The sequence below is a fragment of the Lupinus angustifolius genome, chromosome LG10, assembly GCF_001865875.1.
Source record: "Lupinus angustifolius cultivar Tanjil chromosome LG10, LupAngTanjil_v1.0, whole genome shotgun sequence".
Lineage (NCBI taxonomy): Eukaryota > Viridiplantae > Streptophyta > Magnoliopsida > Fabales > Fabaceae > Lupinus > Lupinus angustifolius.
This window is the reverse complement of record NC_032018.1, coordinates 5,604,489-5,632,049: the sequence shown is the minus strand read 5'-3', so window position 1 is coordinate 5,632,049 and position 27,561 is coordinate 5,604,489. Positions and strand designations below refer to the sequence as shown.

Genomic DNA, 27,561 nt, shown 5'->3' with positions numbered 1-27,561 from the left:
GCAGAGATGAGAAGAGAGATTCAGAAAAATAAAATAAAGAGAAAATGTGAAACATCAAAGAAGAGAGAAGATGAGTGTTTAGAATGCCGAGATGGATTGACTTAGGTAAAATGCTGAGATGGATTAACTTAGGTAAAATGTTGAGATGAATTTTTTTATAAATGTCATATTATTATTGGTTACCAATACCATATGTAGTGCATCTAAGTTTAGTCCTTTTATTATTTCTTTAAGGATATATGTCCATAACTACTTTTATTCTATCAAGATTAATTCAATAATGATATTTTTTTTCTCTATTGGCGACTTTATACTTCTATTAGTATATTCATTAGTACACCTTAACTCAACATCAATATAAAACTTTTCGAAACACAATTCTCAATAAAAAACAATCAATTATTAGAATTCAAAGATATGAGAATATCTCAACTAAAAGACTAGTCAAGGTTTTGATAATATATTTAGTTTATCGTGTTTCTGGAACTCTTAACAGTTTGTCATTATAGTTAGCAATTTTTCTCTAACAATTATCATACTCCAAGTTAACTAACTTTTACAAATATTATTGTTTTATCTCCTAACATAAATGCTTATACTGATGCAAGCTAATATTTCAATTTCCTCTGATGCTATATACTTAGCAAGCATGTGCTTAGAATAGATCATATTTAATAGGGGTCTATTTTAGATAAAAATTATACTTAATTGAATATTTTTTGTAAATCTTAGAGTGACTCTATTACTTTTCATGGTATATATCTTTAGTGCTTAACTTATAAATTATTATAACTTGTGTCAAATCTTATTATGTTTTTTTTTTTGTTTTGCATCTTATTATGTTGTTTGATTTAACTTGAATAATATTTGGGAGATATCCTAAAGTTAGCGGAAATACTTGTTAAAATTTCTTTTTTTTTGTATAACATAAACTAATTTCTTTTTAGTATGTGTCTGCCTCTTTCATCAAATATCATTCATAGGGATCAAACTTTTAACTCAAAGATCTAATGAAACTTTGCATTACTAGACCAAAGACTTGTTGGTCAAATTTGAAAGTTAAGAGTTGATATTTTTTTAAAATTGTGTTATAGTTTCCTATAATTGAAATATTTTTGATAAATTTGGAACTCTTACTTTTTTTCTCCCGATGGAACACGAAGATACTATGAAGTTATTAATTCCTTTAATTTGATTCTAGTTTTTTCGACTGGATCCGATTTTAACTGGTTTTCAAAACAATCATTTAGCTTATTTCTTTCTCCTCAAATTCAGTAAACTCTTCTCATTCTAAGATCCCATGGGAGGATGAAAGTTAATCTATCTCATAATCAATGGCAGAGGCTTTTACCACCTTAATCTTACATTAAAAAAATACATTTAAATATATTAGTTATGTATAGCATAATTATTACGAAATTCAGAACTCTTTTCCCTCCTCTGTGTGACACAAAATGGACATTTGCGGAAGTAACAAGTGGATAAAGAAAATAGAGAAGAGTAGAAGAATAACATAAAAAAATTTAATATGGAAAACCCTTCTCAATGTGAGAAGGAAACAACCACATGACCTAGTCCAGAAAATATCTCCATTATAGAAAGTATGATTACAATATTTGACTCTCTCTTATTACAACAGAACCAATTTGGCAAAGAAGAGAAAACAAAACTTTGGTGTTCTGTGTTGCAGAGAAAGAAAAACAGAAAGAAAGAAGATATTGTTATGAAAGAATAAGGAGAAAGAATAGTAGTGCAGAAGAAAATGAATTCAACAAGAAGAAAATGTATTACTCAAGTAATTGCAAGACTATTTATACACATAGCCAAAAATAGCAAAACAGAAAAACCAGTAAACTAACTAAAACTTCTATGTTTAGTAAGTTCTCAAAAACTATTAAAACTGAATTACTTTCAACACTGCCCCTTAATTCAAATTTCCTTCAATTCTCTCAAACCAAGTTTGTATCTAAGCTCTTCAAACTTTTCTTTCTTCAATGCCTTGGTTAAGCCATCTGCCATTTGATCTTCAGTTCTGCAAAATTCCAATTTCAACTTCCCTTTGCTAACTTCATCTCTAATGAAGTGAAACCGAGTTTCTATATGTTTACTTCTTCCATGAACAATGGGATTCTTGGCCAAGTTTATAGCTGATTTATTATCAACAATTAGCATCATGCTATCTTCTTCTTCCTTCAGCTTCAACTCACAAAGTAATTTGCCTAACCATGATGCTTGACAAGCAGCCATACAAGCAGAAATATACTCTGCTTCACAAGATGATAGAGCTACCACATCTTGTTTCTTAGAGGACCAAGAGATTGGTGCACTACCAAGCATAAACACATAGCCACTCGTGCTTTTTCTGTCACACTTATCTCCACACCAGTCTGCATCACTGAAACCAAGCATTTGATTCTAGTTTCTGTTGATGTTGTCCAGACTGGATCCAGTAGGAAGCAATATGCCAAGGTTAATTGTTCCCTTTACATATCTGATAATTCTCTTGGCATCTAGCAAGTTTGATCTTCTTGGAGATTCCATGAATCTACTAACAACTCCAACAGAATATGCAATATCTGGCCTTGTGTTGCATATGTATCTAAGACAACCAATTATCTGCCTATAGAGTGTTTTGTCAGTACCTTCTATGCCTTCTTCTGATGCAGCAGTCACAGAACTAGTCTCCATAGGTGTGGATGCCAAATTACAATGTTCCATGTTGAATCTCTTCAATACATCATTGGAGTATTTCCTTTGATGCATAAGAATTCTATCCCAAGGAAGTAGGATAGATTTCCCAAGTCACTCATTTCAAATTCTGCCTGCATGTTTGCTTTGAATGCACATATTTCTTCTAGTTTATTTCCAGTCATCAATAAGTCATCCACATATAAGCAAACCAGAAGCAAATCATCCATGTTTGAGCCCTTTATGTACACACCATACTCAGCTTTGCACTTAAGGAAACCAAGCTTCAATAGAAAGCCATCAATTCTCTTATTCCAAGCTCTTGGAGCTTGTTTGAGTCCATAGAGAGCCTTGTGTAGTTTGTACACTTGGTTTTCCTTGCCTGCAATTTCAAAACCAGGAGGCTGAGTTACATAGACTTCCTCATCTAGTGGTCCATTCAAAAATGCAGATTTGACATCCATTTGATGTATATGCCAATTGTGAAAGCTTGCTAGGGAAACCACCAACCTGATTGTCTCCAACCTTGCAACAGGAGCAAATACTTCACCATAGTCAAGACCTTGTTTTTGCAAAAAACCTTTTGCTACAAGTCTTGCTTTGTACTTTACAACCTCACCCTTAGGATTTATTTTGACCTTATAGACCCATCTCACAGCAATTGCCCTTTTGTTTGATGGTAGATGAGTTAGGTGCCAAGTTTGATTCTTCTCAATTGACTTGAGTTCTTCTTTCATAGCTACAAGCCACTGATCTATCTTCACTGCTGCATGAAAGTCTATTGGTTCCATCTCAGCTAATAAGGCCATATGGACCAATTCCCCCTCTGCAGTGATACCTGAGTTAGAGAAGATCTCATAGTCATTTAATCTAGATAGTGGTTGCCTCATTCTAGTTGATCTTCTCTCAGGTTGATCTTCTGAAGTGATTGGTTGTTGTTCAGGCTGATCAATAATGTGTATGGACACATTCTTCTTCTGAATTTCTGTTTGATTTTCCCAATCCCAGCACTGAGTCTCATCCACCTTCACATCTCTACTTAACACTATTCTTTGTGTGTAGGGATTGTAGAGCCTGTATGCACCTATAGTGTGATAGCCAATCAAGATGAGCCTCTCACTCTTGTCATCAAGATTTTTTCTCTGTGCATCTGGGACATGCTTGTAGCACAAGGAACCAAAAATTCTGAGGTGACTGATGTTTGGTTTCTTGTCTGACCATGCCTCTTCAGGAGTGATGCCTTCAAGTCTACTTGAGGGACATCTATTGAGAATGTATGCAGAGATTGAAACTCCTTCCCCCATAACTGCTTTGGCAATTTCGTTGTTTTCAACATGCTTCTAGTCATGTCTAGGATAGTTCTATTAAGCCTCTCTACATTACCATTGTGTTGTGGAGTGTATGGTGCCACAACTTCATGTATGAGTCCTTCTGTGTCACAAAAGGCCTTCCATTCATCTGAAGTATACTCTCCTTGCCTTTCTACTTGAGCTTTGAATTTGAGGAATGTTGCAAACACCTCACTTTTCCTTCTAATGAGATATACCCAAATCTTCCTTGTAAAGTCATCAATGAAGGTCACGAAATATCTGTTTTCCCCCAATGAATTCTCCTCAAATGGTCCACACACATCTGAGTATACCAACTCAAGAGGTTTTGTTGACTTGGTTGGTATATGTGTGGTGAAAGTGTTCCTTGCTTGCTTGCTTGTGAGGCAATCACCACATAGTTCACTAGGAGCAACAATTGCATTGCTGATATAGGATTGCTTGCCATATTTTCTTTGTATAAAAATGTCACCAACTCCTTCAGCATCAATAGCACTATGGTCTGCAAACTTGACCTTAATTTTAGTGGATTCACCAAGCTTGACAAACCAATCCTTGTGGCCTGTCATATGATTGGAACAACCAGTATCAAGGTACCAATAATCACCCTTGACACTCTCTTTATCTGTGGTAACCATGAGGAGAACTTGTTCATTATATGAGTCTTCTCCATGAGCCATACCAGCTTCATTTTCTGATCCATGAGACTGCTTGAATATGCACTCAGAAGCATAATGTCCAAGATTCTTGCAATTGTGGCATTGGATCTTTCTTTTATCAACTTTCTTCTCAAGTTTTCTGAATGATTGGTCTTGACTCGATGATTTCTGTGTAGAAGCTTCATGTTTGCCTCTGTCATTCTTCCAATTTCCTCTTGTTTTCTTGTGAACTGAGCCTTGTCCAGGGTACCTTCTGCTTGATTGTTCTTGAAGGGTCTGGTCAGAGGTTCTTTCTTGATTCCTTTCTTTTATCCTCTGCTCATGTGCCTCCAATGAGCTCTGCAATTCTTCAATTTTGAAGGATTCAAGATCCTTAGATTCTTCTATAGCTACAACAACATGATCAAACTTAGAGGTTAGTGTTCTCAACACCTTTTCCACCACTAATTGATCCCTTACAGCTTCACCACACCCCTTCATCAGGTTGGACAATGACCTGATCTTGGTGAAGTAGTATGCTATAGACTCACCCTCCTTCATTTGCAGCAGTTCATACCCTCTTCTGAGAGTTTGTAACTTCACTTTCTTCACTTTTTCAGCACCTGCACAGCTCTTCTCCAATGTATCCCAAGCTTCCTTAGCAGTTTTGGCATTAGCAATCTTTTCAAAATTTGATTCATCCACACACTGATGAATCATGCAGAGTGCCTTACAATCCTTCTTCTTGGATTCTCTGAATATTGCTCTCTGAACTTCTGTGCCTTCCTCATCAACAATCTGGTATCCATGTTGAACTACTTCAAGCACCTCTTGATAACCAAAGAGTGCTTTCATTTGGATATGCCATCTTTCATAGTTCTTTCCATCAAGAACTGGCAGGGACATGTTAAACCCACTATTGTTCGACATGCTTTCTTCCACAGATCCAAGAACGAAAATCAAGTGCTCTTGATACCACTGTTACAACAGAACCAATTTGGCAAAGAAGAGAAAACAGAACTTTGGTGTTTTGTGTTGCAGAGAAAGAAAAACATAAAGAAGATATTGTTATGAAAGAATAAGGAGAAAGAATAGGAGTGCAGAAGAAAATGAATTCAACAAGAAGAAAATGTATTACTCAAGTAATTACAAGACTATTTATACACATAGCCAAAAATAGCAAAACAGAAAAACCAGTAAACTAACTAAACTAACTAAAACTTCTATGTTTAGTAAGTTCTCAAAAACTATTAAAGCTGAATTACTTTCAACATCTCTTACTAAGAGGATAACACTTAATCTCACCAAAAAATATAGAAATACAAACTCTCTCTAGTATTTCATTAGGAATACAAGTCTCATACTAACTGAATATAAACTCTTTCTAACTTTCTCTCTATGTTATTCTTTCTCACTTGTTTGTTTTTCTCTTCCACACAAGTCTCATTTATATAGTGAAGGGTAGGAAGACTTCATCATAACGACATAATGAAAAATTAAATTGTTGTCATACTTTTAAGACACCTTAAAAAATAATACTCCAACTTTCTCAGTTACATTTCATTATTCTCAAGAGTCAAGGAATAATTCTAAGACTTTAGAATAATCATCATTGAATATACTCAATAATCCATCTACCAAGATTCATTACTTCCACATCAACTAAGAAGGATTCCCAACAATAATTTACTAACTTTTTCTTGGAAAATTTACCAATTAGTTACTTTCTTTGGTCTAGCAATAATTGTTTGTACAATAATCAATCTTATTTAAGTCATACAATTCATAATGAAGCTTACTCTTCTAAGAATTTGTTTACATTTTTGAAAAGTATTATGGGAAATGAAAAACTTCAAAGTCAAAAGAAGAATTACATTTATGAAATGGTTGTAAAGTTTCTATTTCTCTATAACTCATCTAGCAAATATATAATCAATTTTAGAGAGTTTACTAAGCAATAAAAAACTGCAAAGAAGCTACATTATTTTCAATTTTCATAGTCTCTTAATGAATCCACCAAATAGTTCTTTCAACATTGATGGATGCCAGCTCTTTCAAATGATTAGTACTTCCTAATTTCCTTTTCACTTTTCCGCATCCAATCGAACGTGGATAATTGTAGAGGTTTCTTCTGGAATATCACTATTTATTATGAAAGAGTAAAGTAAACCATAAAAAAGTTCTCTATCTCTTCAATATTCAATATTAATATAGAAAAGCAAGGAGGACACAGTGTAGGACCTGTGGTCCATTCCGTCTTTTATTGCATAACAGTAGAAGGGTATTAGGTGTAATTAAAGGACTACCTAACAGATCCACAGTACGTTTATATTATCCTAATTCTGTGCACTCTGTCCTAAAAAATGGACAAAAAATAAAATATTCGAAAATTAATAATCATGTATTCATGTTGAGACTAATAAAATACTTGAGAGAAGAATAATGCTAACCTGGTTGTTATTCACAATTTCGCTCTTATTGGATATTATGTTATCACTCGATTAAACTTTAAGCTAATTGTTATTCAATTTTAAAATGGGTGGAAAATTGGGTTGTTTATGTAAATTTAATTTAATACAACACACCGACACCCATTTAATTAGAACCAACGTAAGCGTTTATAAACTAGTCAAAGTATTTATTTATTTATTTTTAACCAAAAAAAACTATTCAAAGTAACCAATCGAGCAGTTAACTTGGTGTTTTTTTTATCACATTTGAATGAAGACTTATCCAATATATTATATTTGAAGATAAATATATTTATGTTTTTGTTATTATTATTTTTAACTAAATTTTAATATGTTGTCAAGAATTTATTAATTACATCTATATATATCTATACAAATCTTTCTCTTTTTATCATGGTAACGTCACCACCAATGGCTAGTAGGACATAGGCATATCAATTTAGGCTTTATCTTACACAACCCAAACCTTTTAGGTTTTAAAAAATCAACTCCATCCTTATCTAACACCAACTCAACCCGCTTCTTTCTCTGACACCAACATACATATATCATAAGCTTGTTTTGTATATATTTTTATATAAAATAACCTAAACTTTACTAACGTATACAAAACAACAATCAAACTTTTATTACATGATTCAATCATATGAATAAATGATATTATAGTAATTTAACATAAATTATTGATTGTTAAAATTTTCATCTATAATTTTGTAGCACCTCTTGAACTAACATCATTTGATTTACTAACATATATCCGTGTATATATATATATATACATATATAAACAGAATAAGCAGGGAGAATTCGAGTAAGATCTCCCTGTCAAATTTGAGTTGGATCGAGTTATATTGACATAAGGCTCAAACCATGGTAGCAGTGACATTATTAATAATAATTATTAATAGTAACGTAGTCAAAGTAGAAAACTTTCAAGGTAGTAGAACATTCTACCAAAACTAACGACAAAAACAAATCCTTTCAAAAAAGTATACAAACTGCCATGTTACCTTTTAAGAGTCAGTATTTTAGATAATAATTATTCCTATTTAGTAATTGTCATTTTCAAAGTTTAAGAAAATATTAATTATTGTATACTTTTTTATTAATATTGTCCATTTTAATAGAATAGAGAGAAAATGACAAGAGCATAAAAAAATCATTAAGTTAAAACAAAAATAATGTATTTATTAGTTAATGTAGTCAAACCTTTAGCTAGAAATATAAACTATAAAGTAATAAAGTGGAAGTGAATTATGATCATGTTAAACAATTCCTAGCGGTAAAGGATTCAAGAAAAGGTACTAAAATTAACTTGTCAAAACTTTAATTTATCCATTTCTCAATAGAAAATTTATTCTTTTGCTTCCTTAACCAATACTTGACTTCAGTTATTATAAACTCACCTTCAATCATTCAAAATTAAGTTTGTAAAACCAATTTCATCAAAATCCAAATTTGCAAAAGAGGCCCCTAAACATAATGGTAAAAAGCCAAGCCATACCTAAGAGTATCATTGACAATTTGGATCATGTCCATAGGCCCACTATCCGCTCGTTTTGGACAGGTAGGGCATGAAAAATGTGTTGTTCCACCCTAAAATGTCCATCCAATATGTCCATTTCGCCCATAGGCATTTCAAATGGGCGGGCATGGCAACCTACTGACATCAATGCATACTACAATAATAAATTTGATGGGCTAAATATGACAAAGAGTAAATCATGTTCCAATTACTCGAGTATAATGTAGCAATTTTCTAAAATATAATATCTTATCAATTAACTATATGTCCGCTTTATGCAAAACAAGGTGTTATACTTTGTATTTTGAATCTCACCGTCACAATGTGCATCCATATGATCTCAAGTATGATAACATGAATATTCAAATGTTTCAATAGTGAAATAAAAAATGAGAGACAATATATAATATCTTGCAATTTTTCATATATTAGATCATTTTTAGTTTTTTTTTTTAAATTTAAGGCGCCCACAGGAATGTTTTTTTATTATTTAAATTTCAGGTATGTTTAGGATGAGCAGGACACGATATTTCATATCCTAATTAAAAATGAGCATGCCTATGTCCAACCTAATTTTGATGGCCATTGTATAGACATGGGCAAAGTAACTCTAATTGTCAATACTACCTAAGAGGGACAACCTATAACTGTGCCATATGCAAATATTATTGGATATATTCAAATATAAATGAAAAAAAAAAACATATATTAAATAATATAAGATGGTTAGATAAATTTATAAATAACAACACATAAAATCATAACCTTTTATTCAGGATGTAGTAGCTTTCATGACTTTTAGAACCTTAAGAACAATTGTTTCATCAATAATATCATACCTTGTATTTGATATGAATTAAGTTTAATTTCAGATTATGAATTATGAGATTATAAAATGTGAAATTATAATCTATTAAGATTATAATATGTTTATGTTTAGATACCTTAACTGAATAAACTAATCTATTTTATTTAGATATAATAAGAAATTGTTGTTTACATAACAAATTACAGAAAATAGTATAGATTAGTTGTTTATGTTATGGTTATTTTGGTTATTTTTACGTTATTTTTTAAATATACATTTTTTAATATTTAGCATCATATAAATTTTTACTATAAATTGTTTTAATTTTTAATATTGCATAATAAAGCTAAAAATATATTAAAATAAAATACAATATCAATATTAAAAATAACATGACTCACAAATAAACATAAGTTACTAAATTAGAATTACACAATTCACAAAATAAAGAATACACAAATGTGAGTTTTATATAATAAAAAAAAGGAGAGAGATAAATTTATAGAGTTATGGAATTTGGTAGTAATGATATGGAAAGATATGAAGTTTGGTGGAAAAATACAAAAAGAGGAAGACAAAATTAGGATGGATAAAATGAGAACTGAAAAAATTGAAAAATAAAATAAACTAACCCAAAATAAACAAACCTATGATTTGGAGCTTTTACTTTTGGCTTACTTTCTTATAAAAAATTAAGTTTACAATCTAATTTGGTTACAAGAGTATATAATTTACATTTTAAATTTATTTTTAAAAAATAAACAAAAACTCAAAATTTTAATAATATGTACTAAGTGTTTATAAAATAGAGGTTCAGTCCTTGCACGCACGCTGGATATAATAAAGAAACCATGATGTGATTGATTATGCTAATGGTGTGGTTCATGACACTTTTCTTCTTCATTTCATTCCTTGTGATTCACATTTCTAACAGGTGAGAATTCAATGTCAAACTAACAAATGGATGATCCATGCCATTACTAAAGGATCTTGACCAAAAGTTCAACCAAATTTAATTAAAATTCATACTCAAAATTCATGAAGTTGTTTGAAAAAGAAAGGGGGTTAACATCTATCCTTAAATATTACTAGGAATTGACCATGAATCCCAATGACCAAGAAATTGGAAATGGACACAACAAAGAGCTACAGGATATCCAGAATATAAAGAAACAATTCATTTTATCTTTTCAAATCAAATAGGTGGTATATTATCCAGACCCATAAAAATGCTGGGATTATAGTTAAAACTGCTAATAGAAAACCGAAAATAACAATACAATATAAAGATACATAATTTTATATCAAACTTTTGAAGTAACATGTTATTTCAAAATAAAAATAATTGATCAGAAAATATTTATATAAAAAACTAATAAGATTCATTATGTATAATGAAAAAGAAGAATAGCAAAGATCATGAGAACAAGAGAAAAGTACCAAGAGAAGGGTAAAAGGAAGAAGAGGGAACCTAGGAAAGTGATTCTTGACTTGATCAGGAACTCTTGGGTTTTCAATTTTCACATAAGTCAAAGGATTTCAATTTAAACAAAGGATGTTGTTAATATACCTATATATTAGTAAGAATTGTTTGAAAAGTCTGAGGGGAGGAGCTGCTCCTTAGATCCTTGGCCAGTGCATACCATGATGACCCAGCTAGTTGTGAGTGATTGGCAGTGACTGTTTATCATCCTTAATCTGTCAGTAAGATTACAGTGAAATCCCACAGCAACCGAATAATCAAATTTGGTATTGAAGCATTGTTTTCTCATTTTCGGCATCTCTGCCTTCTTGCTTTATATATTGTTACACAATCCAGTCAAGGATATTTTGATTTCAGTATCATCTATCTGAGTAATCTTGATAATATCAGGTTCTAGCTGTTGCTCCTGCTTCACTACTGAAGATGCTATACAAGTCACTAGAGATGGCTACAGTGCTAGATGAGATGGCTAAAAGTATCATCAACCAAGATAACCGTTTGTCTTTCTTTGTTGCAAACCCACGTGTGTCCCTGCCAAACAGTTATGACAAGTTAATTACATTTTTGCAATAATGTTATTTATGAATACTGTGGTGAGATCTAAGGTAGAGTTTGGTTGACGTGCTCGAAACGGATGGAAAGAACACATGGATTCATGGAGGTTCATTTCCATGTATGGTGTATTTTATAAATAGAACAGAACATGAGACATTAAAAATAGAACATTTTTGTTCCACTACAACAGGACACTGTTTCGTTCTGTTTTGTCTGCACTCTGCAACAAATGCTACCAATGAAATGTTATGTTATCAATTTCACAGCATACTCATTTAATCACTGTAAACTTACCTAATAGCAATGGCAGCAGGAAAAATGAATGCAGCAGAGACAGAAGCTGTGGCACCTGTAAACTGGAAGGCATCCCAGATGCTGGGAACAAAATTGGCTCCAAGAAAAATGAAAACCAAGAGAACTATGGTCACCAAATAGAATCTCTGGTTGTCAAAGGCAAGAGGAATAGCATGTGGAAACAGAAGGCCATCTACGTTAAGGCGAAGGGAGTAAAACACAATTGGGAACACAAGGATAAGGTGAGCACCATAGCTCATTCTAACTACATCATTAAGAAATGAACCATAAGGAATTCCAAGATCACCATCAAAGTTGGCAAGTACATCATCCTGTGTTTTGTCCCCAAATAAGAAAAATCCAAAAAGACTGGTTGCTACATACACAGATGCGCATAACAAGAGTGATGTCCGGACTATTGACTTCATATGGGTAGGGTCTTTAAGTTCATTATCTATAGGATGAACTGCAATGAAATTAGAACAAATAGATCTGTAAGGTTATTATAAAAGGTTTGGCAACTGATTCACGTCATAAATTTTAGGAAAGTAGAACACAAAATACAGGATAATCTTCAACTGAAGTGGTTGCACTCTCAACTTCATATCAGACCATAAACTAAGACCTTCAATCAGCTGTTAAATTAGTTTAAGTTTCTATTTACATGAGTAGTTAGTAACTTAGTACGATAAAGAAAAGCTAGTATTATACATCAGACTAGATTGTACTTTGATGGCAAACAACCATTAGTAATAGAAATAATGAAATTGAAATTCCTTCATTAACAAAAAACCAAATACCTAATTCTAATTGTAATCATCAGTTCATCACAAGTCAAGGAATTCAAATATTGAAAAATTGGATCAATAAATATTCTTAATTTGTATTTGCAATGCAAAGATAGCTAACTATTCAATGGTTGGCGACAAAGTTTGGAATCTATCACAGCACTTAGCACTTACCGTTATGATGACAGATGTAAGCTGTGACTAATATAGGGATAGTTGTGAAGAGCTTCCAAAAGGATTCCTGGCCAGTGAATTTTGGCATTAAGCGTGGCATCCCAATGCTTCCATCAATAAACTTATAAGTTGCTACTCCTGCTGTTATCACCACAAAAACAACAGCCAACCCCACGGACAATGCTGATGTGTATCTCAGTGAATCTGATAAAGTGAAGAGAAGAAAAAGGGAAAATCAAAAACTACTTCATATTTTGACTTTTATTTGGTGTATATATTGCAATACCAGAAAGAGTTTAACTCATTCAGTCTTAGAACAAACTATTATAAATTATACACTCGGAAGAAAGTCCAGAAATGTTCAAGAAATTAGTTATACAGGGTGTGAAATATTATGTAGAACCAGTGCATAAACTTAATATGTTGTCCCCGTTTTTTCTCCTCTTGTATTATCTTTGTTGAAGGGATTTTTTATCCTCCAACCTTTTGTAGTTGCCAAAACAAATAGATACTTCACCAACTTGATGACAGTCAAACACAGTGATTTATAACTTCAAAGTAACCAACAATTTGATAAGCTCAACTAGCCATAAACATAAATAACTGGGACCACCTTATATTTTTTCTTTTTCCTTTTCATTTTAATTGCATGTAGAGACAAATAAGGAATCCATTTTCTAACCATGTTTAAGTTTGCCTAACATCACTTATGGTAGAAAACGTTACCCAATAATTGAGACAGTTCATGTTGGAAAGCAATTTATCTATTAGCAGAAATTCAGGGGGAAAAGAAAAGAAGAAACTGAGAGAGAATATAATGCCATGCGATCTCTAGGGTGACTTTCAATTTCAATTTTTTTAGATGCATGACTAGAACGAGGCTATTGCCATTGTAATTACAATGCCCGAAACCACTCTAATAGGCCTCCAATTAAGAGGGTGTTTCAGAAAAAGAAATGGAAAGGGTTGGCCAATAGAAAAGGGTTTAAGCAGTTTGGAAAAAGAAGGAAGTGGACACTTAAGAGGAGTTAATGGGTGGGCAGTTACAGTTTTGAGGGAAATAAATAGGGAGAAATGGGCTAGTTTTCATAGGTATTCAGATTAGGAACTAAGGGGTGTGACTGCTGTCACAAGGTAGAAGGTTTTTTACTAAATTCTATCTGGCATTCTACACTTTATTTTATGTATATACTTCAAGAATAATTCTGCATATTATTAATAAAAGTCTTGAGTAAAGTTAGTTCTAGTTCTTTGTTCTTTTCTGCCAAATTCTTAGCATTATTTCATGGTTTCTATCAAGTTGGTATCAGAGCTCCCGATCTTGGCAGCATCTGGATGATTTCAACAAGAACGGAAAATAGATTGGAAAATATGGAGAAGAGATTGGAGGGGATGCAGACGTCGTTTCAAGAGGCATTAAGACAACAAATGGAAGTCTTGATGATAACGATTACCAATCATTTGGAGGAGACAATGGGAGAAATTAAGGGATTGGGGAGAGAAGGAGCAGGGGAGAGTAGTAATCATAAAGAAGATTACTGAATGGAAAGGTTACACAATGATGCAGCGAACCGAGAGAGGAACGTGTGAAGAAAGTGGAGGTTCCATACTTTACTAGAGAGGATCCTCACGGCTGGGTATACCAAGTGGAGCGATATTTTAAAATCAACCGCATTCCAGATGAAGAGAAAGTGGATACTGCGGTGGTTTGTTTTGAAGGCAAGGCATTAAATTGGTACCAATGGTGGGAATCACACATAGTAGCAGCGGTGCAATGGCCGTTATTCCATCAAGCGTTGATGAGCCGATTTCAAGTGGCTTCAACAAAAAACCCTTATGAAGCGTTAATGGGGCTGAGGCAAAGGGGAACGATAATGGAATTCAGAGAGCAATTCGAGCTCCGTTCTGTCCCTCTCCGTTTTGCGGATGAAGAGTTCATGAAAAGGGTGTTCATGAACGGACTTAAGGAAGAAATCAAGGCTGAAGTGAGGTTGATGAGTTCGGGTGACCTTTAGAAATTGATGGAGACGGCACAAAAGGTGGAAAAGAGAAATAGGGTGTTGGGTCGGTATTCTAGGTATTCAACCCGAGCAGGTGGAGTCAGTTTCACCCACACCACATTAACTGGGCGTGGGACCAGGACCCAGGAATACCCACAATCAGGTCTGGACAGTAGTACCAATGTGGGGCCAAGGGAACATATCCAAGCACATACGTGCAGGTCTGAAAACGTGATGCCAAAAGGGGAATAAGGGTCGATGAAGGAAAAAATTCCTCTGGATGTAGGCGAGGAGCAAGTTTCAAAAATTTAACAAAAGAGGAAGAGAATGAGAAAAGGAGACGAAATCTTTGTTTCCGTTGTGATGAAAGGTATTTTCCAGACCACGTGTGTCATAATAAACAACTCCATGTTATTCTACTAGGCCACGAAGAAGAGGAAGAAAAAAATTAAGCAGGAGTCGGAGGAACCAACACAAGAGGAGATCAATCTACAACTAAATGTGAGTAGTATTGCAGGAAGGACATCGAAAAACTCCCTCAAAATAAGGGATAATGTGAAGGGTAGGAAAGTCATAGTCATAGTGGATTCTGGGGCTTCCCACAATTTCTTAGCTCCAGGAATAGTGGAGGAATTGAAGATTCTCATAAAAAATACACAAGGGTACTTTGTAGAAGTGGGAAATGGACAACGTCTTGGTAGTCAAGGAGTTTGTAGGGGTGTGGAATTATAACTCCCTACTATAAAGGTTGTCCAAGATTTTTACCTATTCGAATTGGTTGGAGTGGATGTCATTCTGGGATTCGAATGGCTGAAGAGTTTGGGTAAATTCAGTGCGGATTCGGGGCGGTACTTGCTGGAAATTCAGGAAAATGGAAAAATAATCGAAGTAAGAGGAGACCTCGCCTTATCTAGAACAGTGGCATCAATGAAGGCAGTCATGAAGGAGATGCACAATGAAGCAGAAACTTATTATGTTGAGTTCGGTATGATGAGCGTGTTGTGTTCTCATGCAGCACAAACTCCCACTAGCATCCAACCGATTATTAAAGAAGTAAGGCTTTGTATGGGCGAGACCCACATACGATAATCCCTTTTGATAGTGGCAGTACACCTGTGACAACTGTGGATGTGTTATTAGGAGCCAGAGATACCATTTTGGATGCACTCAAAGCTAACTTGGCAAGGGCTTAACAACATATGCGAGATCAAGTGGATAAGAAAAGACGAGAAGTAGAGTTTCAGGTGGATGATATGGTTTATTTGAAGGCTCAACCTTACAAGCTTCGTTCTTTGACTCACAAGGTGAATGAGAAAGTGAGTCCTCATTTCTATGGACCTTTCGCCACTTTGGAGGGTATCGGCACAGTTGCTTATAAACTGCAGCTACCAGACTACTCAAAGGTACACCCTGTTTTTCATGTGTCACAACTCAAATCTGCCCCTCCATCTAGTGCTCCGAGCCAACAGTTACTAGTGGGCTTAACGGAAGAATGGGAGTTATTGGTTGTGCCGGAAAAAGTCTTGTGTTCTCGCAAACTACTGAATGGACACACTGAAGTTTTAATCAAGTGGGCTGCCCTTCCGACCCACGAAAATACTTGGGAGGATTTTGAATTAATTCGAACTACCTTCCCTGATTTCCATCTTGAGGACAAGGTATTGCTTGTTGGGGAGGGTATTGATAGGCCTACAATTAAGAGAGTGTTTTAGAGAAAAAATCGAAAGGGCTGGACAGTTAGGAATAGAAAAGAGTTTAGGCAGTTTGGGAAAAGAAGGAAGTGAACAGTTAAGGGGAGTTAATGGGTGGGTAATTACGGTTTTGAGGGGAATAAATAGGGAGAAGGGGGCTAGTTTTCATAGGTATTCAGATTAGGAACTAAGGAGTGTGACTGCAGTCACAGGGTAGAAGGTTTTTTACTAAATTATGTCTTGCATTCTACACTTTATTTTATGTCTCTACTTCAAGAATAATTCTACACATTATCAATAAAAGTCTTGAGTAAAGCTTATTCTAGTTCTTTGTTATTTTCTGCCAAATTCTTAGCATTATTTTCTGGTTTCTATCACACTCTAAATGTAAGTGTACCCTAATTTTAATATGTTGGCCAATGCCCTTTCTGCCTTGTGGAAATATTAAATTGAAAGCTGTGTACAATAAAGCTAGGTGTTTTCACTAATTCTGAATCCATTAAAAGGATTCTCAGACGACACTGATTTTAACCGTTGGACCACGTATAAAACTTGAGAAGTGACACATCCCCTTTTTAAAAGGTACACATATAAAAACAACAGCTCAATGCCATAGGTGAAAGTTCAAATCAGTAAAAGATAGCTGCTATTTGACTGCTTGTTATTTGAACAAGTAAAATTGTAAGCTGAAATACGAGTTCAGCAAGTGACTAGAAATTAGAAAACAATATCCTAGAGAACGTACAAAAGTACTCAACTTTGCAACATAAACATACCAACACGCCTAAATGATGCAAGAGGCAAGAAGACTAGAAGCATCGTGAGCAGCAGTAAGACTGGACGTGTTGACCACCAATGTTGACCAAACCATTCTTCCAGAACTCCAGAATAGTGTACTCCTTCTGACCAAGTTCCTGAGAACACATCCCCTGTCACAACACAGTCACAAACAACATTATGTTTAGTTACAACACTATGTTTCTTGGCTGAAAACGAGCACCACAGGTGGTAATGCCAACATTGCAGCGTTTGCCCCCGGATTATTCAAAGGGATAGTGCACTGTCTGCCTGCTTAGGTGCCAAGGCTGCGGAGCATGATAGGATGTTAGGATCCAATTGCAAGGCATGATATTTGTGTCCAACATTAGAAGCACAGAATTTTGGTGTAGGGTTTACATGGCCTTGGGCTTTCCGGCCTCAACAGCTAGCTTTTGTGCGGTTCTCCTAAGGTTCATAGCTTGAACCGAGACTAAACCTGCAATGTCAATCATCATCAAGCAAAAGTAGCAGGTAGGATGCAATATCAGTTCTCCTCTTTTAATTTTTCTTTGGATGCTTCTCATCTAATATCAAGTCTTCGCTTTTAAACCTTTGTCATTGCTTATTTTTTTTGGAGGGGGGTTGGCTTCACTAATTATAAATCATGTCAAATACTTGTCGTTATAGCAATTTTTCAACATTGTGGAAGTCCTGTAATGATACCTATCTGTCAATGTAGGTTGAGAGTCACCACTTGTATTGATCTTACAAGTTTTATCCACAAAGGAGTGGGGTTTCATTACAAAAAGGTTGATTTATTAATTGAAATTAAAGAATGAATAGGCAGGATTTAACCAAGATGAGAAAGAATAGAGAAAGATAGGAGAAAAACAATCCTGAAGTTTATTGAAAGAATTCTGAAATCAAGAAAGAAACCTTCTTACAAGGGTGAACCCTTCATCCTTATTCAATTTTCTAAAGCTTAACCCCTAACCTCATGAGAAACCTCTTATTTAAACTATTCTAATCCTAATAACTAATTAGACCAGCCCGAAACAGACCCAAGACTAAAACTATCAATTAGGACTAAGCCCAATATTCCCAGACCCAAGGGCAGGCCCAATATCCCCAGTTCTTGTTCTCTTCCTCCTAGAATAGACCTTCCAAGCAGGTCTATTTTGGCCCCTAACAATTTGTCATTACCATGAAAGATTTCGTGATAAAAAGTTGTTGACACAAGGAGCAAGCAAATATAGAATCTTCAAGATATGGATGTAAGGTTATATGAGATTGAAATTGAAGAAATTCCATGACATTTTCCCATAAGAATGGCATGTTATTCACTTTATATTTCTCAGCAATCATGAGTTATTGCCTCCGAAGAGTTTTCTGCTTTTCCCGCATCTAACCACAAACACTTCAAAGATGAGGAGTAAATTTTGTAATCAAAGAAGCTGATCTTTCAGGAAATCGAATAATGCCTTATGCAGCTTAATTTTTTTTTATAAAGCATAGGTATCTTTCAGTTTTTCACAAAGACATTAATAACTTCTGCAATAAGATTTGCCAAGATAATATGGATGATGATACTAGTGAGACATCCTTGTCCTCCTTACAAAACTCAAGAAGATAATTAGCATTTAGCATCATCATCCATATAATTTAGGTAAATCTTATTGAAGAGACTATGAAAGTGATTGTGAACAAAAGGAGGACCTGCATGCTTTACATTTTCCTTCAGCATAACAAATTTTATTTGCTTGATAAAAGACCAGTTTCTTTTAATAACAGACTTCCCTCATAATCTTCCTTAGGAATGTTGCAGTTAATGCAAGAAATTATACATCCTCCGGAGGCAATAACTCATGATTCTGGTGGGATATAAACCTAATAACTTGTCATTGTTCTGGTAAAATGTCAACGAGTTTTCCTAATTTCAATTTCATACGCATCTCAAAGATTCTTTATTTCATTGTTCCTTAGAAGGATCAATAAAAAATTTTGATCACGAAATGGTGAAACTGACGAGAACTCTGGCATATTCATTCTCCAATTTTTATAACTAAATCGGCCTTTCCAGATCAAAAACCCACTTATATAGGCATAATTCTCATAAAACTGATAAGCTTCTTTGTCACAGAAAAATTGCCCAACAAAAAATTCAAAAAGCTTTTAGCAGCATTTATGTTTTCAGCTCCATTCAAGTCCACCACGTCTTTCTTAATATTACTACAAATTTGATCATTGGTGATTACATGAGAACTCCCATTGTTATCTCTCAAATAAACTACAGACAAATAAACTTAAACTAGTTCATATTTAAAACCATCACATAATTCAACATTTGGAAGATTATCCAAATCTAAAATTTGTGACTCTCACCCTACATTGAGAAATTGATATCATGATTGAATTGCCAGAAATTCAGCACAAAAGATAGTATAACCACAAATGACTAATATGGTTATGATTTGTGAATATCATAAGAATAGGTCATTGGAAAATCAATTTCTTATAAACCAATTCACTTGACTGAATGTAATCAAATAATTGGGTATAAGAATACATGACAACTGAGTGGCTAAGAGAGTACATTTAATTATTATAAACCAATCATTCAATAAAAAAACCGATTGATCAGCTACGAGACTACTCGAGTTCCCAGTCTCTAAAATTGATTTATCACACCAAAGGTCCCCGCCCCCAAATAAAAATAAGAGTAAGCAATCAGATAAAAGAGGATAATTCAGAGTAGAAGATAAATCATATTAGATGAGAAGCATTTAAAGCAATGATTAATATAGGAGAACTAAGATTATTGCACCTGCTACTTTTGCTTGATGATAATTGATGATTGACAATTTGACATTGCAAGTTTAAATTTGATTTCATTGAGAGCTCCTCAAACTTAACAGGCCATATATTTTTGCAATTTGTAACAGAAAAAAGTTTTTGGTATTGAAACCAGAGAAAACAATCCACTGGAGAATGAGATCTGAAGAAATTAGAAACTGGCAAAGGTTAATTAGTGGGAATTGATAAAACATAGCTAACATAGGATTGAATGAAAAAGGGACCAGTATCAACCGGGAACTGAATTAGGAAATGAAGAGCCCAAGGAGTTCAAAGGATTTGGTTTCAGACTAGTGTTATTTGAATAACTAATTTAACTTCTATATCAAACTGTTTCTATCTCTCTTATTTTTCATCTACATTTTAATTCATGTATTGACGTATATCAAAAAATTGATCAAAGAACAACTTAAGTTGTCATAATTTGTCGATCTTTGATCTAACCCTGTTGTTTGCTTATGAAATCATATAAAAGTCTGATGTAATTAGAAAGGTTAATTAAGGATCTAGACGCGAGATCTTAGTATATAGGTAGAGAAACTTATTTATTATTTTTTATTGTTTTGACATTCATTTATAATTTTTAAATAGATATAACAATTGGATTTTTTTTGTTTTAACATGACTATTTCACAAAATTATTGTGTTATATAAAATTGCTAATATATGAAGATTTAGCTATTTATAAGGTTAAATGTTAGAATATCATTGTTACCGTTGCAAAAAGTATAATTAGTAAATTATGCAAAAAGTATAATTAGTAAATTGGGTTTTTTTGGTGAATATAAATTGGGTCTTGATATACTATAAATTCTTAGTCGAGTATATAAATATAAAGGGCGGCCCAGTACCTTCCATCTAGTGGTGGAGATGGTAGATATGCAGAGTCCTTATAAGCAAGGAAAATGTTTATAAGATGTGACCTTTTGGTCATTTTACCACAAACTTACTGTTACACCAGGAATAAATATTGATAAAAAATATACAAATATTTTAGCTTACCACGGAGGATATATAAATAAAGTTTTCTAAAGCTCTAGCCTAAGCTTGCTTAATTAAATAGGAACATTAAGCTTTGTCTCCGATCAGTCAGAGTTTAAGGACAAATAAAAAATGACATTTCTTTCTAATTTAATATCCACGTGTTTATATTTAAGTAGTCCTAAGATGAATTAGGAATAGAAGATCTGGATTCATTAAATAGGCCTAACATGAATAATTGATCAGGTTAATATGGATTTAAATACTTCCATTTAAGAAACATATATAAATTTATGTACTCGGTTTTATTACAATTCATATCACTCACTATTTATATTTAATTATAATTAACTCTTAAAAATAAATAATATAAATAAATAGTTGATAATATATTGAATGTATATAAATTTTTATAACTACTATATCACTCATAATTTATGTTTAATTATCATTAATCTTTAAAAATAAATAATACAAATAAATAGTTAATAATAACTTAATGTATATAAATGTTTCCCCTTAATATATATTACTCTTCTGTGAAACCTAACAAAAAGATGTTCGTCAAACTCAACTAATAAACATTTTAAAAAAGAACACTCCAACTATAACGCCTACTGTAAAAAAAAAGGTTTCAGACAATTTACGACACGAAATCTAGAGATGAATTTCCACCGACAGCTACCGACAGACTCTTAAATCGGGATCTCTCAAATATACATGTATGAGTGTTAAGATCTAACTTAGATCAAATACTTAACGCATCCAAACTCTTTCTACATTAAATTTGCCTACAAAAACTATTGAAAAAAAAACAAAGAATGAGAATTACGATAACATACCGATAATGATCATGTAAACAACAAGCATTCCAATATTACTGACGATAATGCAAAGAAGCAAAAGGATCCGTCCAACTTCACCAAACGAATCACAAACAACACCAGAATACGTTGTAGATTTCGACACACGTGTGAACTTCAACAGAATATCAATTGAAGCTTCGGTTAACATTGCTCCAAGAATAATCATCCCTAAACCAGGGATGAGTCCCAATTGTTTGACGGCGGAGGGAAGAGCCATGATTCCGGCACCGACGATGGTGGTGGAAAGGTTGAAAACGGCGCCGATGAAAGATGAGCCATCGAAGCCGTGTTGAACGACGTCGTTGTTGTGTTTTGAGAGAGATGGATATAGAGGAATGGTTTTGGTGTTGGTTCGACGAGATTTGCGGATAGAGAAGGGTAATGTAATTCTCATTTTTATAAGGATGAGACTTGAGAGATAGAGAGAGTCAAGGAGATACGATAATTTCCAGGTTTCTGGGATTTTCGTATAGCGGGAAATTGACGTTGAGGAATTTGGTACCTATTATTGACGAATCAATAATGAACTTGTATTATGCTCGTTTTTGTCGATGATTATTTTTAATTAAGTGAAGCATCTTTCTTTTCTAAATTTTGCAAAATAATTATATAATGATATCTATCAATTAATACTACCTAAGGACAAAAAACCTTCTACAATAGCACACTTATAAGGAGAGGGGGGGGATTAATTTTTTTGTGAACTTGTTTTATTAAATTTTATCCTCTTAATTCATCCTCTCAATTAGATAAAGTTCTAATTTTATGTTTATTCCAACCCAACAATGCCTTTATTTTTAGTTTTTTGTTCATTTAATAGACACAATAATTTTGGTGAATATGATATGGTATAATGGTATATATACGTTTCAGTACCTCTAGGAAAAATAAACTAAAATCAAATTTGTAAATACAATCCCCTTATTGGGAAAAAATATTACATAATACCTAAATTATAAATTTGATTCAAGTCATGATCAAACTCAAACGATTTATGTGTTCGGAATCGTACAATAACTCATTCCCAATCTTAAAATACTGTTACTCGTATCGTTACGACTTATGTTATAAGGCAAGAAAATGATCAATCATAATTGTGTATTGATAATGATCAAGAGTACATCTTATATACAAGCTTATCTAATAACCCTACAGTTGTGCAAAACTAATCATGTAACTAACTTTGTAACTTAATTTACAATAACAGAAAACTGAACTATTTACATCCAATATCCCTCCTCAAGTTGCATCATATATATTCTTAATGCTCAGCTTGGACAAAAGGAACTGAAATTATGTTGGATGCAGTGGCTTGGTGTGAAGATTTGCCAGTTGTGCCACTGTGGGAATTGGCATAAGTTTGATGACTTCAGGTTGAACTTTATCCCTTATGAAATGACAATCAATTTCAACATGTTTGGTCATTTCATGAATAGCTGGATTTTGAGCAATTTGTATGGCAGAGCGATTGTCACAATATAGAGGAATTGGTTGCTGCAGAGGTTGTTTCAGATCATGAAGTAAGTAGAGCAACCATTGGATTTCACAGGTTGTGGATGCTATGGCTCTATATTCAGCTTCAGTAGATGATCTAGAGATAGTTTCCTGCTTCTTTGATTTCCAACTGATCAATGATGAACCATAGAAGACATTAAAACCAGTGACAAATCTCATGGTTTCAGGACAAGTTGCCCAATCCGAGTCACTAAAAGCTTTGAGAGTATGATCTGTGTGTGAAGAAAAGAACAAGCCTTGTCCTAGACTATTCTTGATGTACCTCAACACTCTTAATGCTGCTGCATAATGATTTTCCATAGGATCATAGACAAATTGGCTAAGGGTGCTAACAGCATAACATAAATCTGGTCTTGTGTTGGTAAGATAAAGCAATCTTCCAAGCAGTGTTCTATAAGCATGAAAATCACAATAAGGTTTTCCTTCTGACTTAGAAAACCTTGTTCCAAGTTGTATGGGTGTGGAAACAAGTTGACAAGCCAACAAGCCTGTATCTGCTAACAACTCTAGAACATACTTTCTTTGTGACACAATGATTCCTTGTTGAGATCTTGTCACTTCTAAACTATAAAGTATTTGAGTTGGCCTAGATCTTTGATTTTGAACTTTGCATCCAATAGTGATTTCACAGTTTGGATTTTTTTAATATCATCTCCTGCCAAAACTATATCATCCACATAAACGAGTAATACAGTGATATGATCATAATTACTTTTGACAAAGAGAGAATAGTCAGATTTGGATTGTGTGTAACCCAAGGACAGTAAGGTAGTTGTCAATTGATGGTGCCACTGACTGCTTGCCTGTTTAAGTCCATACAAAGGCTTAAGTAGTTTACAAACCTGTCTTGTTTTTTATGTTGTATAACCAAGAGGCAATGACATGTAGACCTTCTCATTCAAGTCCCCATGTAAGAAAGCATTATTTACATCCAATTGATGTAAATACCAACACTTTGAAGCAGCCAAGGCCAAAACCAATCTTATTGATGTGAGCTTTACAACAGGAGAAAAAGTTTCAAAATAGTCTAGGCCATGATGTTGTGTGTAGCCTTTGGCTACTAACCTTGTCTTGTATCTTTCAATGCTCCCATCAGATAATCTCTTTATTTTGTACACCCATTTGCACCCTATAGATTGCTTATCGGGAGGCAAATCAGTCACAGTCCAAGTTTTGGTACTTTCTAAAGCTGCAATTTCTTAGTCCATAGCCTTCCTCCAACAATTATGTTTGATTGCTTGGTTATAGGTTTTAGGTTTAGTGATTTGGGAAAGATGCAGAACATAGAACTTATGAGAGGATGACAAAGTATTATATGAGAGATAATTTGAAATAGGATACGATATACCTGTAGAAGATTGATGAGCTGAAGAAGTAGTTAGCATGCTGCAATGATAGTCCTCTAGGTAAGAGGGTTTATGTTTGGGCATGTTAGATCTTCTATGTGGATTTTGAGATGTAGGATTTGTATTAGTACATGGCTGAGATAAAAGACCAGTATTAGGAAGTGCAACATGCTGAGGAATGAGAGCTGGTGTAACAATTAGAGGTTGCTGATCATAGATATCAAGAAAAATAGGTGAACTATGGGATGTTAATTTTGCCACAGGGTCTAAAAATTGAAGTTCAAGATCCTTGTCACTATTAAGAAAAGGAAATATATTTTCATAGAATACTACATGTCTTGATAGAAAATTTTCCCTAGTATTGATATCTAACAAAAGATACCCTTTTACTCATTCTTTTAAACCAAGTAAAACACATTTTCTTACTCTATGCTGAAATTTAGTTCTATGAGCCTGAATGGTGGAAGCATAACAAAGAGAACCAAAAACTCTCAAAAAATTGATGCCAGGTTTAGTATTATGCAAAAGTTGAGATGGTGAAAAATATGCTAATCCTTTAGAGGGCAGTATGTTAATAAGATGAACAACGTAGCTAATAGCATAAGACCAGAAAACTATTGGTAAATGAGATTGAAACATTAAAGCTCGAGCAACATTTAGAATGTGTTGATGTTTTCTCTCAACCATCCAATTTTGCTGGGGTGTTTCAACACAAGATAATTGATGTTGTAACCCCTCTTGTCTATAAAATTTTGTCATGGCAAATTCATTGTCATTGTCTGATCTAACAGCTTTCACATTTATGCCAAATTGAGTTTTTATGTAAGAGATAAAACCAACAAGTTGAGCCCTTGTTTCTGATTTAGTTGTCATCAATTTTATCCATGTGTATCTTGACATATCATCTACTATAGTTAAAAAATATTTAAAACCCTGAATAGATGAAATGCTATAAGGGCCCCAAATATCCACATGAATAAGATCAAAAGGAGTTTTTGAGACAGTAGTAGTCAATTGAAAAGACAATTTTCTTTGCTTGGAATAGTGACAAGTATCACAATGTGTACATTTGATTCAGGTATATGATCATACATGCTTGGTAATTTGTTATAACAAGAAAAGGAAGGGTGACCTAGTCTTAAGTGCCATATATCAACAGGGCTAGGTTTTATTGTGGATAAAACTATAGAATTCACAGTGTATAGTAGCTAAGGGACCAAAGTAAGTAGGTGTAGAGAACTATCATGACATACAAGCTATCTCTTTCTTCAGGTTTCCCAATCATCTTCAGTGATGACTTGTCCTGTATGACACAAGAAAACTCAGAAACATCAAGTTTACAAGACAAGGATTTGGTTGATTTGGTGACTGAAATCAAATTGACTGAGAAATTGGGAACAAAAAGAACATTATGCAAGATAAGTTGTGGATTTAGTAAAACAGTGCCAGAGAAATGAGCTAATGATGAATCTTTATTAGGAAGACACACTGGGATAGGATTTATTCTATGATAAGAAGTAAAATAGGACAGAGAACTAGATATGTGATTAGTGGCTCTTGTGTCTAGAATCCATTGAGAACATGCATTACCTTGATCCTGGGAAGAAGTAGAAATATTATGAGAGCTCACAAGATTAGCAGAATGTGTGGTTGTAGGATTGGTATGAGGAAGAAGAGCTAATAAACCATGAATTTGTTCTTCAGAAAGTCCCAAAATTGAGGATTCATCAGAAGAATGAGGAAGTGCAGAGGATTCTGTGGTAACATTGTGAACCCTTTTTGACTTGAAGCCAGGTGGTAAGCCATGTATCAGAAAATATGTGTCTTAGTGTGATTTGTCCTTCCACAATGTGTGCATTGTCTAGGCACACCAAATTTTCATCATGAGTATCCATTCTTGGAACCTTGATGTGACACCTTTCCTCTACCATAATCAGTATGATGTGATGCCTTTCCTCTACCATAAGGTGAAGAAGGTGGAAGTTTAGCCTGAGAATAGGATTGTTGGTGAACTTGTGCTGCCATAACTAAAGGTTATGAAGAATTCCTATCTGTAATTGCCTCTCTTGTTGGACTATCATCGAAAATATCTTGTTCAGAGAAAGCAAAGGATCCATGAGAAGGATTTGAGATCTTACATGAGAATAGTTATCATTCAATCCTCTTAAGAAACACAATGCATAATCATTTTCTCGATACTGTTTCATTGTTTTTGAAACATCACAACAACACGGATCACTGGATTTACAATCAGAAATAGGACGATAGTTACAAAGTTCATCCCAGAGAATCTTCATTTTAGTATAGTAAGCAGAAACAGTTAGGTCAGATTGATGCATGTTATAAAGATCTTGATGCAATTGTGAAATTCAGACAAAATTACCTTGGGAGAATCGATCTTTGAGGTCCTTCCATGTCGTGGCTGTTGTGTCAGTCCAAAGAATGCTTGTAGCAATCTCATGAGAAACAGAATGATTGATCCATGATAACACTAGATTATTGCATCGCTCCATGGTAGAACCATTGGATCAATAGCAGCTGGACAAGGAATTGAACCATTGACAAAACCAAACTTGTTTTTCATCTCCAGCGACATAGTCATTGTGCAAGCCCATCCATGATAATTGTGACCTTCAAGAATCGAAGTAACAAGAACAAGCGATGGATTTTCGTTCGGATGGATATAGTAATCATGTGTGGCATCTTGTAATGATGCAAGAGTTACTGAAGTTGTGGCCATGGAGGAAAGAAAAAGGAGAGAGAGGTAGAAGAAGATTGTTATAGAGAAGGAAAAAAAA

General features: G+C 33.9%; 1 protein-coding gene across 2 annotated transcripts; it reads right to left on the bottom strand.

Moving 5' to 3' along the window:
• Window positions 11,235–22,430, bottom strand: LOC109358504 (probable sodium-coupled neutral amino acid transporter 6). 2 transcript variants are annotated; one of them, XM_019602767.1, is made up of 5 exons: window positions 21,879–22,430; window positions 17,220–17,372; window positions 12,753–12,956; window positions 11,846–12,256; window positions 11,235–11,472 (listed from the first exon to the last, which is right to left on the bottom strand). In XM_019602767.1, exons 1-5 carry the CDS (start codon window positions 22,294–22,296, stop codon window positions 11,423–11,425), a joined length of 1,236 nt encoding a protein of 411 aa, XP_019458312.1. In that variant the 5' UTR covers window positions 22,297–22,430; the 3' UTR covers window positions 11,235–11,422. The 2 variants fall into 2 exon arrangements, with proteins under 2 accessions (XP_019458312.1, XP_019458311.1); XM_019602766.1 differs by having other exon boundaries at window positions 11,791–12,256; window positions 21,879–22,428.

Excerpts from the sequence above, each read along its gene's own strand:
- LOC109358504 (XM_019602766.1), bottom strand. The coding sequence starts at position 22,296 with ATGAGAATTACATTACCCTTCTCTATCCGCAAATCTCGTCGAACCAAC. Across the intron at positions 17,373-21,878 it reads TGTTTACATGATCATTATCG|GGGATGTGTTCTCAGGAACT; the intron begins GTATGTTATCGT and ends GTGTTGTGACAG. Across the intron at positions 12,957-17,219 it reads TGCATCATTTAGGCGTGTTG|ATTCACTGAGATACACATCA; the intron begins GTATGTTTATGT and ends TCACTTTATCAG.